Source organism: Clarias gariepinus, chromosome 6, assembly GCF_024256425.1.
Source record: "Clarias gariepinus isolate MV-2021 ecotype Netherlands chromosome 6, CGAR_prim_01v2, whole genome shotgun sequence".
Lineage (NCBI taxonomy): Eukaryota > Metazoa > Chordata > Actinopteri > Siluriformes > Clariidae > Clarias > Clarias gariepinus.
The window spans coordinates 9,818,511-9,835,190 of record NC_071105.1 but is presented as its reverse complement, the minus strand read 5'-3'; the positions used below and the strand labels follow the sequence as shown (position 1 = coordinate 9,835,190).

The following is a 16,680-nucleotide window of genomic DNA, read 5'->3' as shown; positions in this document are numbered from 1 at the left end:
TTTATATACCTCTTTTCATTCTCTAGCCATCATGTAAGGCAGCAGTGGCCTTTTTCCAGTTTAGCATCTTGGCTAACTACTTCTGGCTTCTGGTGGAGGGCATGTACTTACAGACCCTGCTGGCTCTCACGTTTGTCTCACAAAAAAAGTATTTGTGGTGGTACATCCTTATTGGCTGGGGTAAGCAAATATAACAATAATTTTAAAAAAATTAAATAATATAAAAATTATGCTGAATAGCTGCCATTTTTATTTTATTTTCTCTAAAGAGCATGAAAGCTATTTAAGGAAGCCAAATGAGTAACTCTTTGATAAAATAGCATAAAACGTAGCATAAAATAACATAATCCATTTGCTTAATGGATGGCACAACTAAGGTAGCCAACTTTGTTTTATAAAAAATAAAAGCAATAAAAACAAAAAAAACTGGTGGTCACAATATACATTAACATAAACGTAATAACGTAAAGTTATTGCTCAGTGAGTCCAAATATAAATGCATCCTATCAGTTAAATTACAAGCAGACATTAATTTAACATGGGGCAAGAATAAGTGGAGATGAAGACAGAGGTATGAGTGACATTAGCACTTATAGCAGTTGAGCTCACCAAACCACCCTGTTATACAGCATCAAATTACAAATCTAAACTTCATCATCAAGCAGTGAATGATCACTGATACCATTACAGAGAAAAGAAACCCAAAACATAATGGTCCTTAACTTACAGTCTCAACAGAGGTCCTTACCATAAAACCAAATAGACTCAATAGTGACGTTCATTGCTTGATAGAACAAATTGGCATGTTTTTTGTCTTTTCTAAGCGAATGATGTTCTGTTTAGCTCTAGCTAATTTGGCCCCAAATATTTAATCTTTAATCTTTTTAAATTGTTCTAATGGCAAAATGTTAATTCTAGCTTTTAATAAATTATCCTGCCTAGTGGTGGCTAACATAACAGCTACATAGCTGTTGGTTAAAAAGACCAACGACAATGTCAAATCAATTAGTGTTACATTTTAGTGGCTGGTATCAGCATGGAGCCATCCTAATTGCCCCCCCTCAGTAAATAGTGGTTTCAGCTTACTTAAACAAATGTAGATGGGCAGTGGCCCATACGCACCAAAGGTAGACAGGAGTAATCCTGGCTTTGATGCAACAGTTATAGCAAGATACATTTGGTAAAGAATATATATGACTGAATTACTGATGGAGACACCATGGCTTAGTGTCAATTTTCACCTCCACGGTCTGGGTTCGATGCCATGCTTGGTAGGTTTCAATTGGATGCCCCAGTTTCCTCCAATGATCCAAAGACATGCAGATTGGCATTCCCAAAATGCCCATGATTTGTGTTTGCGTGATTGGCATCCCGTCCAGGGTGTCCCCTGCCTCCTGCCCTAAGTCTCCTGTATCCTGTAAACAGAATAAAGCGGTATAGACAATGAGAGCGAGTAAGAGAATTATCAATCATCTTGTGCACTGCTCAACAGCGACATCTGGTGGGGCCTGGCCCTATCTGCCCCTAAACTAGAGACGACACTGCGCTTGTGTTATATAGTTAGGCAATATAGATGTTTAAATATAGCTGTACGTGAAATCAACCATATAATAAAACTGTGTATTAAAGTATGCGTTCTGGGAAAAGCTATATATTTTCTGAGAGAGATAGCTGAAAAAAAGCACACTTTTGAAAAAACAGCACAGGTGGCAACCTCAAATACTACAACTGAGCTAGGTCTTGCCCGTTCGGTTGTCTGGCTTTGATTTAAAGTAATCTTTAAGTGGCTAATTCAGTGGAAACAGTATTTATGGCAGTGCAAGCTATTTGTGTAGTTTGGTGTTTGGGTTTGAATGATCGATCAGAAGGATGTGTGTTCAAATCCCAGCACTGGTATGGTGTCAGACTCTTTTCCTTCAGCGCATTTGTATAAGGCAAATAAGCAAAGTGTTTTCTTATACACTGTGAAAATTTTACAGTAAATTTTTTTTGGTTGTTTGCAGTCAATTCTACATTATTTTTCTCACAACCCAATTCCCCAATAAATAATTGTAAAAATTTACAGCATTTTTTAATAATATGTTAAGACAGTTAATATAACACTTAATAAATATTACAAAATAGTAAGCAATATTTGGAAAGATTTTTCTTTTGTTCTTGTGCTCAGTTTGTGTTGTATATTTCAGGCCTTCCAACAATAGTCATGACTATTTGGGTCCTGGCTAGGAATTTCTATGATAACACAGGGTAAGTCCAGTTTGGTGTCTAAAAGGTTTTACAGGACAAAATCTGATGATCATTATGAAAGCACACACAAGTCATACACTATATCATACATTAGCAAAATGTGTCAATAGACAATATTGGTGACTGAGACACAACTCAGATTTTAGAAAAAAATCTGCCTCCCCCTGATAAGTCTATATAAGGAATTTAGTACCCCTCCTTTAATTCTATGAATTTAAAAAGAAAGTAATAAAAATTATCTGATCATAGTACCTTAGTTTAGGCAAATACAACCTCAGATGAACAACAAAATATAACTTTTTCTTTTAACAGTGCAATTAATTATTACTCCCTTACTGCTTCGACAGGATTTAAAACAGTAAGTTGCAGCCAAGTGCTGCTAATCATTAGCCCTTGATTAATTGATCATCAGCAGGTGTGCAGACCTCTATAAAGGCAAAGGTTGTGGCAGTTTACTGATCTGAAATACATGTGTGTTGTCAAGAGGGAAAGACATAAGTAATGGTTTAAGAGAAGCAATTACTTCTGCACATCAATTTGGAAAGGGTTGTAAAACTATTTCCAAACAATTTGGAGTTCAAAGTTCTACAGTGATAAAGATTATTCACAAGTGAAAAGCTTTTGCCAATCTTAACAGGATTGGCCGTCCCAGCACATTCACCCCAAGGTCAGACTGTGCCATCTTCAGAGGATTAGGAAAAAAAACAAGAGCTATTATACATCTCGGATCTTACAAGCCTCACAAATTCAGAAGAAACACCTCAAGCATGGCAGTGGAGGGGGTGATAAGTTGCGTTTGTTTTGCAGCCACAGGACCTGGACACCTTGCAGTCAATAAGTCAACAACAAACTCCAATGTATACCAGAGTATTCTAGGGGCCGTCTGTCCAACAGCTAAAGCTTGGTAGAAATTTGGACATGCAACAGGGCAATAATCTGAAGCACATAAGTAAATCTACATCAGAATGGAACTACAAATGTGGAAATACAGTATAAGCCATTGAAACATGAAGTATTCAGTATTGTCCACAATTTATTTATTTCTCTTTTACTTTATTTTTGTTAAATAAATAATGGCATGGTTTAAAATGTTATACTGTAAGTTGTTTTTTGTCTGATAATGTATTTGCCTATTACTAAGATCCACTATAATTAGATGATTTGTATTATGTTTTTAAACAAAAACATCTAGAATTGAAATAAGGGGTACTGACTTTTGAGCATGACTATATATTTTAAGGCTGCAAATTGTTCTGTTGTACATAGTATTAGTATTAAATCATAACTGTGCTCACATTTCTTAATTTTAAAAATGTCCTGCTCTGCAAAAAAGGAAATTGTATTTAAATCTTAGAGGATTTCATGAGAAGTAAGAAAGTTCAATAAAGTAAAATGGAAAAAGGTCAAAAAAATATTTTTAAAGGGGAATGTCAGAATAAATAGTGCATTCAGCAACCAGATCTGAATTGTGAAGTGTCTCCTCATAAATGGCTCTGTGTTTGCTCCCATGGTGTGGTAATGTTAAAGGTGCTGGGATGACCTAGACATTGCCTACATTTGGTGGATTATAAGAGGACCAATAACAATATCTCTCCTGGTAAGTAAACTATTGACAGTATAGCATATGTACAAAAAGCATGGCTTCCTTTAAAAATCATTATGCATATTGAAGTTTTGCAAAACGTCCTGTTTACCGTCCCTGGTCCAGGTGAACTTCATCATTTTTATCAACGTGATCAGGATACTTGTAGAGAAGCTGAAGTCTCCTGGAGTTGGAGGCAGTGAAACCAGTCACTTTATGTAAGAGCTTAATTCTATTATCACAACAAAGAAATAAATCCTCCAGACTACTTTTGCTTTTATCTGAATGTAATTTGGTATATTGGTGTAATCTAATATGATGTGACAATCCTGTTTTTTCCATTTTAATACAAAATTCAAAACTGATATGTACAAACCATTTTCCTTGTACTTTTTTACAAATGCAATTTACAATTGAATTAAACAGTGAGTCAGTTTGTGTCTTATATTTAGCTTAGAATCTGTAATACCTTAGCCCACGTCATACACATTAAAGCCTAATAAAACAGGTCAGTCAATTACCTAATTGAAATGTATGAATGTATAGTACTCATTTCTTTATACTAAATTAAATTAAATGGTGTAGATTAAATTAAAGAAAAAGGGAGCAAATGTTTTACTGTGACAGGCTGCAGAGTGCCTCAAAATACTATTTAAAAATTGGTAGTTTATGTAAAAACCTTGGCAGCAACCTCATTTCCCCTCTCGTCTGTTCCAACCACTCAGCATTCTTCAGCATCACCAGTATACTGTACTAATCATCAGCCTGATCATCTGTCATCATCTGCATCTTTTTCTCACTTGTTAATTCCTTAAGTTAGATAGGTTTTTATACTTGAATGATTTATAGGTCACTGTGTGGTCTAACAAACAAAAACTGTGAAATTTTTCGGGTAAAGGGACTGGACTGAAAATGAAGGCTCTTTGGAAGCAATATATGAAGATGTGAGGGGTGACTTAAGACCATTGCTCTGTATTGTATGTGTAGAACATAATGTGTCTGTTCCATCCATGGCATATTACCACCTCATGAAAGATAAACTTATTAAAGAACGGCACATAAGGTCCTACATAGGGTAGCTCTGCAGGATACACTCACACTCTTGTCTATTTATTATGAAAATCATTCTTGATAATACTACACTGTATTCCATACTGATTTAAAAATGACTACACACAAAGATTTGAGATTTGTTGTGTCTACAGGAGGCTGGCAAAGTCCACTTTGTTCCTGATCCCGCTCTTTGGCATGCATTACATGGTGTTTGCCTTCCTTCCAGAGGGCACAGGGGAGGACGCTCGTCTCTACATTGAGCTTGGACTGGGCTCATTTCAGGTTGACAGACACTGTCCTCTTGTGATCACATGTAGTATTAGCACTTCGGGCTTGAACAGGTTGATTACCTGATGTGCTCTGGTGAACTGTGTTAATATTAGGATACATTGGTTTAGAAGTATAATATTGTGAATATTGATAATATTTTATTTATTATTAATATTTTTGATATTTTTAATGTTTTGATGGTTAACTTTTTCTCTTATTTCAGGGTTTTGTTGTGGCTCTATTATATTGTTTTCTCAATGGAGAGGTAAGCCACAAAATGTAAACTGACTAAATGAAACTGAATTTAGGTTTAAATGCTTTAATTAAAATGTAATTTTATACATTTTAGAATTTTATAAATCTCATCCGAAAGATGTACAGTATATCACGATGTGTGATGTGGCAGGAATCTTTTTGTAGCTTGTGGGTAAACAACACTAATTTATATTAAAAATATTACTGCAGTAATTCTTAAACTTGTTTCTTTAAAAGTGTTCATTTATTTTCACTTGCAGCACATCAGTATCACTATGTGGAATTAATGCAAATTAATTATGACTTTATTTTTCATACAATGTCATGCACCTGTAAGAAGTAGATGTACACTACCGCTCAAAAGTTTGGGATCACTTTCTAACTTCATGGTCGTTTTTGATTTTTATTTTTGTCTACATTCTTAAACATTGCTAAATGCGTCCAAACTATGCAATAATCTTCTTTAAAGTTAATGTTGAGATAAATCTGCTACTCATTATCTGTAAAGCATATATAATGGCTTTAATCTAAGGTTTCTGAAGATGGTAATTCTGAATGAACAAAACTGAAGTTTTGGTCTTGCCTTCCTGGGAAGGTCTTTATGAGAGCCAGTTTCGTCATGGTGTTTGATGGGTTTTAAAAATGCACTTGACACAATACTGTTCTTGCAAGAACTATTCCAGAAAGGCTGACTTTCATATTTTAAACAACAACAAACAGTTGTTGTTACATAATTACCTAATTCCATATGTGACAAAGAAAACAAAGAAATTAACAAGTTATCCCTAACTTTTGAGCGGTAGTGTGTGTCTTAAAAATAGAAGACAGATATATTTTAGAAATGATTTTGCAATGAATAATATAATGAAATTATAAAAAGTAATTATTCCTAATAAAATTTAATTGTGTGTTTGTGCATGCGTGTTTGCGGTGTTAGGTGCAAGCGGAGCTGAAGAAGCGACTTTGGAAATGGCAGATGCAGGGTTATATGAGTTACAGTAAGCGGAGGCAAACACTGTCCACAGAGAGCAGCACCGTCACTCAGATTTCTGTTCTGGAAAAATCCAGCCCTAAGGAGCAGCCTTCAGCTGTGCTCAAAAACAACAGCTCACTGGTCTGAGGACATTGTCTCTTCCTGTCTCTCTTGTCTTTACAGGATTTTGTTTTGTTCCATATAATAGTGTAATAACAATATAGACAAAGTCATAAAATGAACAAAGTCATTCATACCAAGAGTGTTAGTATTAAAGTTATAGTGCCATTTTTTATAAAAGAGTACAAATTATATTCATAGATTGGATTCAATCATAATTCGAACATAATTTGGTGACATTTCACAATATAAGGGGTCAGATATAGACATTATTCCACTGATCTGTTAGTGGTGAAGAAAATTTTTTTTAGAACTGCGGATCTGGGTGATCTGATTGCAAGGCAAATCACAAGCTCATAATGATCTGGGCCCGGTTTCCTGAAAGCTTCTTATGGCTAAGTAGTCCTTAAGTTGTACCTTAACCTCTCTCTTAACGTTATGGCGCTTATAACGGTATATATCTTGGGTAAGTCACATGTTCGTAAGGTTGTTCTGGACCAACCTTAACTCACCCTTAGCGTTGTTTCAGCTCAAGACGCTAGTCGCCACCACTGTGCAACAGTCTTTATAAATCAGCGGTGTATGCAAGCACATTAGGGCACGTTATCAAAGTTGTAACAATAATAGAATATACTGTAGGCCTGTTTAAGATTTTTATTTTATTTGATATAAGAAATAATAGAGTGACTTTTAATTAGCCTTATTTCATAATATGACTAATGCATTAAAATTGGCAATCACTTTTATTTTGAACAGGTGGCTAACAATTTGGCTTTAAGTGGCTAAGATTGTATAAATGGGTAATCATGGTGGCGTCCAGAATGTTACAAGAGTGTTATTGTGCTAAACCGAAGACGGCGCCGTCCGCGGAGCCAATGGTTCATGTAAATTTTTTCTTTAGGCAAAACTTCAGCCCTTTTCATACTTTGCCTGAGGTGGCAAAGTTTCCCTTCTAAGGCAACAGATTATGGAGCTTCTTGACCTGCTCAGACCTGCACTTGCCAGGCCAACACGCCGTACAGTACTTACACTCTCCGTCCTGATGTCCAGCTGCTTGCTGCTTTTTGTTTAAAATATGTTTTATTGATCATTAGCCATCATCCATGACTTGATGGACTTTTCTTTATTTAATGATGAAATTTGATTTAGTTAAATGAGAAAATAAACTTGGGAGTTACATAAGATATTTCTTATACTGTAAGTCTTCTTAGTGCGATAAGAGTGTGCGTTATCGGGAAACCGGGCCCTGCTCATTCTAATGTGCTCTCGTTTCTATAGTAAAAAAAAATCACAGTACTGTTTATGGTGAAGGCTCATCATATGGAGTAAATGGATAAAAAAAAAGTTCTGTTGTTTAATTGACATTTTTGGAAGGACTTTCTTCTGTTAGCATTTTGTACCCAGTCAGCGATAAAGTCGCAGCTGTATGTGCAATATGAGAGTCTCCTGAATGGAGAGGTTTGCAGTTTCACACCATGATGACTAATGCTTTTTTGCCTATTTACTTCAAATGAGATACAAGTAAAGACTGATAAAGGAAAATTACTCCTAAATGTAAGCATTAAAGGGATCCTATTTGTTTTGCAGACATTACACAACATTGAGTGTACAAGAACAACAAAACACTTCTGCAAATATGTTTTTTTTTTTGGAACATAATTACATTTATGTTGGCAAGAGCAACTTCACTTTGCATCAGTCAGAATCAGACAGTAATGGTTATTTTCCTATTGTCGCGAATTTGTTGTTGGTCTTTTGCATGCTCCCGGCAACGGGTCCGCACACAAGTTTGGCACAGATTTTACACCAGATGCCCTTCATGAAGCAGCCCTTCCATTTTAACTGGGCTTGGGACAGGCACTTCATCCAGATTTGTAAAGATTATACTTACAGCATCATGCAAAGACAGACCAATTCACCATCTTGATCAAAACAATTCAACTTGGGCAGTTTACATGTGCATTGATGTCAAACACAAAACTGCTAAGCTAAAAGATTTTAGGTTGGTGCAACTTTAAGGGGACAGTAACTGTGACTTTCTACAAACTCATGAATACCACAAAGTTCTAAATACCCATCAAAGTTTATTAATTTGAACTAATTATTATTATTTAAGTTAACAGTTCTCAATATGTTAAATTACTTTGAGCATTAGGGTTTACAGTGTATATTTGATCCCCTATACCGAAATGTTACCCTTCATTTACATCTACAGATAGAATACTGCATGTTTTCTTGTTGCACAGAAGATAATTGGTCAGATTAATTTGCTTCAGTGATGTACATTAACTATCTGGCAAATACTATTTCTAAATGATTCCAGACTTGTTCAGTTTATCAATCTGTTGTGTGTTTATTTGTTGCTGAAATAATCACCTCTAAGCTCTACTACCTTACATCACTAATAATTAGTGTTCTAGTTCCAGAGGCATGTTTTAAATTATTTTTATAAATCATGCACTTTAATTTATCTTTCAGTTAAAAATGTTAATTTGTTTGTCGCATTGTTTTAGTAATGTGTTATACTTTTAGCTGTTTTAGGCTTGTAGTTGACACATACTGTATGTATGAGCAGTTATGTGACACTGGTATGGGTGTTATTGCTTTAGTGCACTGGTCTCTTTACTGACCCTATCTGCTTTTCTTCACCTGAAATATTTATTTTTTTATATACACGTGGTCAGATTTTTTTTTATTTAGGCTGAGCAGAATATAGTTATACTTTTGAGCATTTAGCTCATATGGGTTACATACTCATATACTTTTAATGTGTCACAGCTTTTACACCAGATGCCCTTACTTATCCAGATTGAGGACTCAATTTATGTGGCTGTTTTTGATGTTTTTCCTATTTCCAAAGGCATTGGTTAGCTATTAGAGTATATAGGTTTCTGATACATGCATTATGGTTGCCCTGATTCACTCCAAATTATGCTTTTTATCTTTAGATGTACCTTGAGCAAGCGCTGTTTTCTTTAATTAAGCCATGTGTGCAATCTGTCCAAATGTGTATATAAATAACTGGCTATATAACTATAACTACAACAATAAAATCAGGCATTTTATTTTTTTACTTTGTTGCTATTGCTTGATTTATGTTTGTATGCACACAAAATGCAGAAATAGTCTAAAGTGGTCTGATGGTCCATGCATTGTATGACTGCTTTAAATGTGTTTTTAGTTGTATTGAAACTATTCAAAGTCTAAATCATTGTAAATACCACTTTATTTCAGTATTTGTTTAAAAAATATATATTTTACTGTATAATGAACTGCTTAAGTAATTTGAAGTGAATATTGCATAGTGAACTGGTCCTGTGAGTGATAAAGATCTTTATTAGACCGTGATTAGACAGTGTCATTATTATTCAGCGTTTTTCATGTTATAAAAAATAAAATACAAACTATTTAATTTCCATTTAGTCGTTATTGAATGAATATTGCTATATGGTCTATATGGTCTGTTATATTTACTATGAAAGTAGTACAACCAGGAATATAATTTCTGATCAAATTTCTTAATGTGGAGCACTAAACTGTAAAAGTTGTTCTTTAACACTGTTTTCTAGAGAGAACTCTAATAATGGTGAATGTGTCTGTTAAAAATATTATCAAAAAATGTAAATATGTAAATATTGCTTATATGTTGGATGTTATTTTAATAGTATATTTTAACTATATACAATATACATATAACAATACAGTATTTCTTTTATATTGATTGTTTGTCTGTTTGATTATTGTGTTTATTACTGTTTGTGTTATTTCTTATTATTATTTCATACAGCATCTTTATAATACCAGTTAGACTGTGTATATTTTGTGAAAAAGTGCATGTTTACAAAGGTATGAATTTTACTGCATTATAAAACAACATGTTAAGCCAATGCAAAAAAAAGACCCATTTTCAAGCAAACAATACCAATAAATCAAAGAAAAATTATGTTTCCGAAAAATAATAAATAGTGAGAAACGTCAGTAGAGGCAAGAATAAAGTTGGATACTTTATAATAGCTCCATTCAAGGTTACAGTTACTTACAGTTACAGTTTTTAGCCACCTCTGGGTATAAATTTTATTTAATTTTTTGTAACAGTTGAAGTTTATCCACAGTACAACATCAAATATTCTCATTTTTTTGCATTGCATCCCATAGCTGCTCTGACTGCTTTAGATCATTATCCAGCTGAAAAATCCACTTTTGTCTCTTGGGAAGAAAATAATCATTTCTGCCTTTAGAATAAATCTCTTTGTACACGCCTGAGTTTATGATGGGTCTTCATGAGCATGACTATAGAAAAACACTAGCCCACATCACCATATTTTATAGTCTCCATTTGTGCAGACTGATCAGAATTAAACCATCAGGGCTATCCAAGTTTAATTAGATTTTTATACATGTTCTGTGTAAATTTAAGGACTGTTTAAATCCAGTCCTTGAGGGCCAGTGTCCAGCACAGTTTGCAATCCACCAACACTTAACCTTAACCACTAAACCTAGCAATTAAATGGCGATTAACAGATTAGTTGCATCAGCTGTGAGAAAAAAAAAAAATCACCAAACGGAGGAAACTGGCAAAGAAATTTGAACAGCCCTGTCCTTGAATATAAGGTTTGGGTTTTTCAATAATCTTTCTCTTTCCCCATGTTTATTAATACTGTTGCTTCCTGTTTTGTGCAATGGATGTACCTGTAATTCACAGTGATGTCTAAATTAATCCTTGCTACAGTTTCTGACCTCATTTGTTTTCTTTACTATTATTCTGTCCAGTCCTTTTGGGACTGTCTATACTTGTCTGCTTATATTTATTCGTCCTTCAATTATTATAATTTTTTTAATTTTTTTTACTTTTGTTGATCTGGTGAATCAACAGCTAACGATTAACTCTAATTTGAGTGCAATTTGTCTAATTTTCTAATGCAGTGAAATTCATGTGTGTGTAAAACTTGTGTGACCGAATACTTTTTACTGGCTGCTACAAAAACAAATGTTTAAATTTGTTATATTATTTTGCACAATATTGAGGATCAAAATTATGAAATAAGGATAAATAAAGGTGATTTTTTTTTTAAGTGCCAAAAATGTCAGACCAAAATTAAAATGTACAACTGTTTACAATAGCTGTTAATTATACTTAAACATAAGGAGCAACGTTACTATATAAATTCAAATCTGCCTTTAAGGTCATCAACAGATCCTGTACCATTTACAGTATTTGTTTGTTTTGTGTTGAATTGATCAGTAGGATTTTTGAACTAGTGGTGAAAAGCTCTTACATAATTTTTCCCTTCTAAAACATATTATTTGTTATACCTGAAAATTGTCGTTATATAATTGTATTCATCTTTTTCTACCAGTAACTTTGGTCTTAATGCTGACATAAAGTCTCTTTCACCAGCTTGCCTTAATGTACTACATTATGAGTTTTTTTTATTATCTCTATAAACTACATAATTATATTTTTTACCTTGGAGCATTAATAACTACAAATATTATTGTAGTCAAATATTAATACCTACAAATATTATATGCGTCAAATATTCTAAAAAAAGGAACCAAATGCAAATCTGCTTTATTGTCACTGGATGTATTTCTTCAGTGCTTATTTTATAATATGTTTGTTGTTGTTTTGATTGTTTGCTTGTTTGTTTATGCACAGGGTGTTTAAAAGTGATCAAACATTGCGAGATTAACTTATTGACACTAAATATAAAAATAAATCACACATACTGTACATAGAATTACTAATCAAGGTAATTGGTCAAAAAACTTTATATTAATATTAATTATATACATGATTTTTTGACAAACCCCCTTGGAAAGAAATCACATGGTATAATGTTGGACTCTCCTCTATGGCCAATTTACATGTTTTCTCTTTATTGCCTTTTTTTTATAGAATCTTCTTAAGATAATTTTCAGACACACACTTGGAAATCTTTCATTTTTAAGGTACAATAATCAGTGGAAGAATTAGTGATTTGTTTCGCTTTACATTTCTTTGATGGACCTTCTGTGTTATCAGGTTTGTTTATAACACCACACACATTTAGGTAATATACAGAGACATTTAATGTAATTTAAAAGTCATAATATACAAAAAGTCTACCACATCAGAAATAAAAGGACATTATACTGCAGATGTAACGTAAGATGAAATTAAAAAGAAAAAAAACTATAATAATAAGCAAGCTTTCCATCACAAAAGCTACACGAATATGGTTTCTGTCTTGCATCCACTTTCAGTTATTATTATTCAGTCACTGCTGTCTTGAAATTTTACTCTTAACTCATTCTGTAATTATTTATGTATTCCAACAACAGATATGCAGTTTTTTTTTACTGTAGGTAATGCTTATGTGTGCAGTGGTGTTAATGTTAAATAAAAATAGAAAAAAAAAGAAGAAATTACGCCATTTATCACTGATGATATGAAATTTTCAGTATTGCCTCTTATTTTCTATTATCAACCTTGCGAGTTTAAACAGGCTGGTATTGTTGAATATGAAAATAGATTTGAAATGTCTTCACACATATTTCATCTGTTTTCATAAAATCAGCATTTAGTGTCATCACTTTGTGATGCTAATTCAATCCAGTGCTCAATAATTAGTGAAATACTAATGTGAGACTAAGTGTGTGTGACTTCCTGCAATTATCAGGAAGTCAGGATTTTACAGTGAAATGGTAAGTTATTCCCAGAATAATTTATGCAATCTCACACCAACAATGATGCTCATCAGTGCTACAAACAGGACCCTTTTCAGACATTTTCAACTAAGTAAGATTTCTTGCAGATACTCAGTGTGACAGCTTCATTTTCAGCTAACGAATGTTGTTAAACATTGACACAACCCAGTTTGAGAAGAAACCATCAAACCACAGAATAGACATGCATTTGTTTTACGATTACAATCAGCAATATGCAGATTATACATAACACCAAAAAAAATTTAAACTAGCCATGTTGAACACATATTAGATACAACACCAGAAGCATAATACTCAATATTGCATGGTACAGATGTAACACAATTCAGCAATTTTTCATAACCAGAGAGAGCGACTTCACTACAGTGCACTTCTCTTTAACATTGATACTATAACTACTTCAATCTTGTGTCTATTACTTCTATCTTGTATTTATCTTGTAGATCAACACCAAGAGCAAATAGTTACCTGTGGCACAACCTTATATCAAAACATACCATAGCTCACGAGACTTGCCCTTAAAATTGATTGACATATTGCTTATACTGTATGTATTATAACACTCCTATTGCGATTAATATATAACAATGTCACATAACAATAAAGTACATTTTGGCACGGATTTGACCAAGATACATCTGCTAGGTTGCTTGCAAATTGTTTATTAGGAGTGGTATATGGTTAATGATGTGTTTAAATAAAGGCCAGAGTCTACACTTAGTGTTCTAGTCCTGCACAAAACCAAAGGATTTAACTAAGCTTTACACAACTAATATAAAACGAAACTGTTGCTTTTAAAGGCATGAGGACATTGTATGAGTTTTGCATTTAAACTAATATGAACTGTTAATAAGTTTGAAGTGTGTTCAACTAAAATTGATTTACAACACAGCTAATTGTATGCATTAATGAGGCTGACAAAACCAGCAAACACGAGACAGTCTTCGATATAGTCATTTTACACAAATATAATGTACATAGAAATAATTAAAAAATAACTAGCAATATTTCTAAAAACAACTTTATGGACTTTCTTTTTAGTTTCATCCTCTGTTGAAACACATGTTCTGTCTTTTTGCAGGCTGAAAAAACATCAAGGTGAAATATTTGTAACCATAAAAAAAGAGACTTTTTACAAAGATTTTTCTATTCAATTTAAAACACATTTTTCTATATTATTTACAATGGAATTATCTGAAGAGGTCAAAATGTCTAACTAAAGACTGAGAAACAATATAATTTTTTATATTGTAATATAATTACATTTTCTGAAGGCCTCTTGGTTTTTTAAAACAGACATACTTATTTACAATAAAAGCACTTCACTAGAGCCACACAGCTTCATGCATTTGCAGTTAAATAATGTTCAGTTATCTTATCTATCATTGACATTTTCTTTTATTTGTGCAAAAAGGCACTTTCATGATAAACCTTCTGAACATCACTGTTAAAAAATCTCAGTTTTAGTATCCCTGTTTGGGGAGATCTGGATTGACAAATCCAGCTGCAAAGCTTCCACAGCCTTTGCACACAAGTACAGAAGGACCAGCTATATGAAGTCAAATAGCCAAATATTAATCTTTGGAGGACGAAAAGTAACAAGTTATTCACTGATGTTCATTTGTTTTAGGGATTTTCTTTTTGTTGATATAATATAATATTTTAATATTAATTTTAAAAAAAAACAGATATTGATAAAATATTATTAGGGTGTTATGTCCAAAATAGTCAAAATGACGCTGAAGACTATATATTTACAACATAATGATTTTTTTTTTTTCCAAATTAAGCATTTACAGAAAAATAAGTGTAAACAGGAAAAAACCAAACAAGTTTTATAAAATCATGAGGTGCTTTGCTTGTTTACTTCAATGACATTTCCAGTACTAACTGCTGCTTAGAAAATTCTTTTAAAAAAATATCAGAGGCATCCACTCAAAAAATCACAACTCTACTATTTAAAGTATGGTATTAGTTTTAGTTTGCAGGTATTCATTTTGTTTTCTAAACTAATAAGAGGTCAGAGTTTTTACACAATGTTTCAGTTTCACAAAAATGGTCCCAAATCAAAAACTATAAACATTCACCGTTTGAACTGACTGAAGTCCAAGATGCTATTTACCAGCATGTGGAAAAAGATGTTCAGTAAAATACTAATACCAATAAGACATTCTAAATAAAATACTTTTGGCAGATTAGTAGCACTTTTACTTCTTATATTTCTACTACATTAATTCCATTAGAGTCAGTTTTAACGTGATGAAATAAATCCTTTTCCTGAAGATTAAAATGTGTCATAAGGGTCTACAGAAGCACATGCCTGTTTGTTTCCCTTTGTATCATCCGAGATTTTTTTTTTTATAGTTTCTTAGATAAAGCCATCCCTATCTGGTCAGTTAACATTTTCCTGATCATCAATATGGTTCAGGTCAATACAGCAGGTCATCACTATTTAGTGGTTTGTGTTAATAATCATCACAATGAATAGTTTTTTTTTATTTTTTGGCACAACAATGCCTTTGAGATCTCATAGCCATAGAAACTCTATCATTAATATAAACGTCGAGACAAATATTTGTCTCCTTGACCATGTGACCATGTTGAAGGTATTGAATTCTCTTATGTTCAGGTACAGATTGCTCTGGTGAATGGCCTGCAGTGTCAGTTTGTCCCCACACAATGTCAGCTCATACAAGTCTCTGAGGAGAAACTGGACTACTACTGCCCTAGGTGTGAGGGGTTCAGTGGATCTGAGAGACCGCAGCTCATGTGGCTGGGGTTTCGGCCTGCAGGCTGGACATGCGGATCTGTGAGCTGCTTTTGCTGAGGATGGAGAGCTGCGTGCCTCCATTTACGCCACTGCTAGCCAAGGATGGGTGTCTGTGCTTCATGTCAACAGCAAAGTAACGGTTCACTGTCCAGCTCCGCCACTTCCTCTTCACCTCTGACTGCACCTTTAAGGAGAAATTTATCAAAGTCATTTATGCAGCATTGTGAAGTGAAAGACAGAATTCAGATGGCTGATGTCTTGCATAATCTCTACACTGGTGCTGGAATATTTCCATACCGCTGATGTAAATCTTACCAGGGTTGGCCGGTACTGTACCATGCAGAAATGAAATCCATCCTACATTTATGTGCACAACACATTGTCTGGGATAACCCCTGGAGGGCGCCACATTGCACATGTGGACTTCAGCTCCCAGAGTATACCTCAGAGCCTTGATTTTGTGTTTTATACAGTACCTGGTCTCAGCTTCAATTGTTTTTTGTCTCACATCAACACTAATACTGTGCTGCTGTTCCTTTTGAGATCGGTTTTTCACTCTGGTCATTGCTATTCAATGTATAGCTCTTTTTTTGTTTGTTTTTTGTTCTTTGTTTCTTTTATTTAAGTCCTCACATCTGCACTTATGCCGTGATGCCGTGTCTTCATCCGACCTAAACCTGACACTCATGTTTAGCTAGT

At 33.7% G+C, this 16,680-nt stretch overlaps 2 protein-coding genes across 2 annotated transcripts in view; one reads left to right on the top strand and one right to left on the bottom strand.

The window, feature by feature from the left end:
* Positions 1-7,403, top strand: part of ghrhrb (growth hormone releasing hormone receptor b) — a 59,814-nt gene extending 52,411 nt beyond the window's left edge. The window contains exons 7-13 of the mRNA XM_053498897.1: positions 27-180; positions 2,187-2,247; positions 3,775-3,844; positions 3,956-4,047; positions 5,035-5,164; positions 5,376-5,417; positions 6,345-7,403. Coding sequence (XP_053354872.1) covers positions 27-180; positions 2,187-2,247; positions 3,775-3,844; positions 3,956-4,047; positions 5,035-5,164; positions 5,376-5,417; positions 6,345-6,527 — 732 coding nt within the window. The 3' untranslated portion in view covers positions 6,528-7,403. The remainder of the gene's footprint in view (positions 1-26; positions 181-2,186; positions 2,248-3,774; positions 3,845-3,955; positions 4,048-5,034; positions 5,165-5,375; positions 5,418-6,344) is intronic.
* Positions 7,404-14,929: 7,526 nt separating this feature from the next.
* adcyap1r1b (adenylate cyclase activating polypeptide 1b (pituitary) receptor type I) overlaps positions 14,930-16,680 on the bottom strand; it is a 33,667-nt gene continuing 31,916 nt past the window's right edge. The window contains exon 14 of the mRNA XM_053499293.1: positions 14,930-16,165. Coding sequence (XP_053355268.1) covers positions 15,977-16,165 — 189 coding nt within the window. The 3' untranslated portion in view covers positions 14,930-15,976. The remainder of the gene's footprint in view (positions 16,166-16,680) is intronic.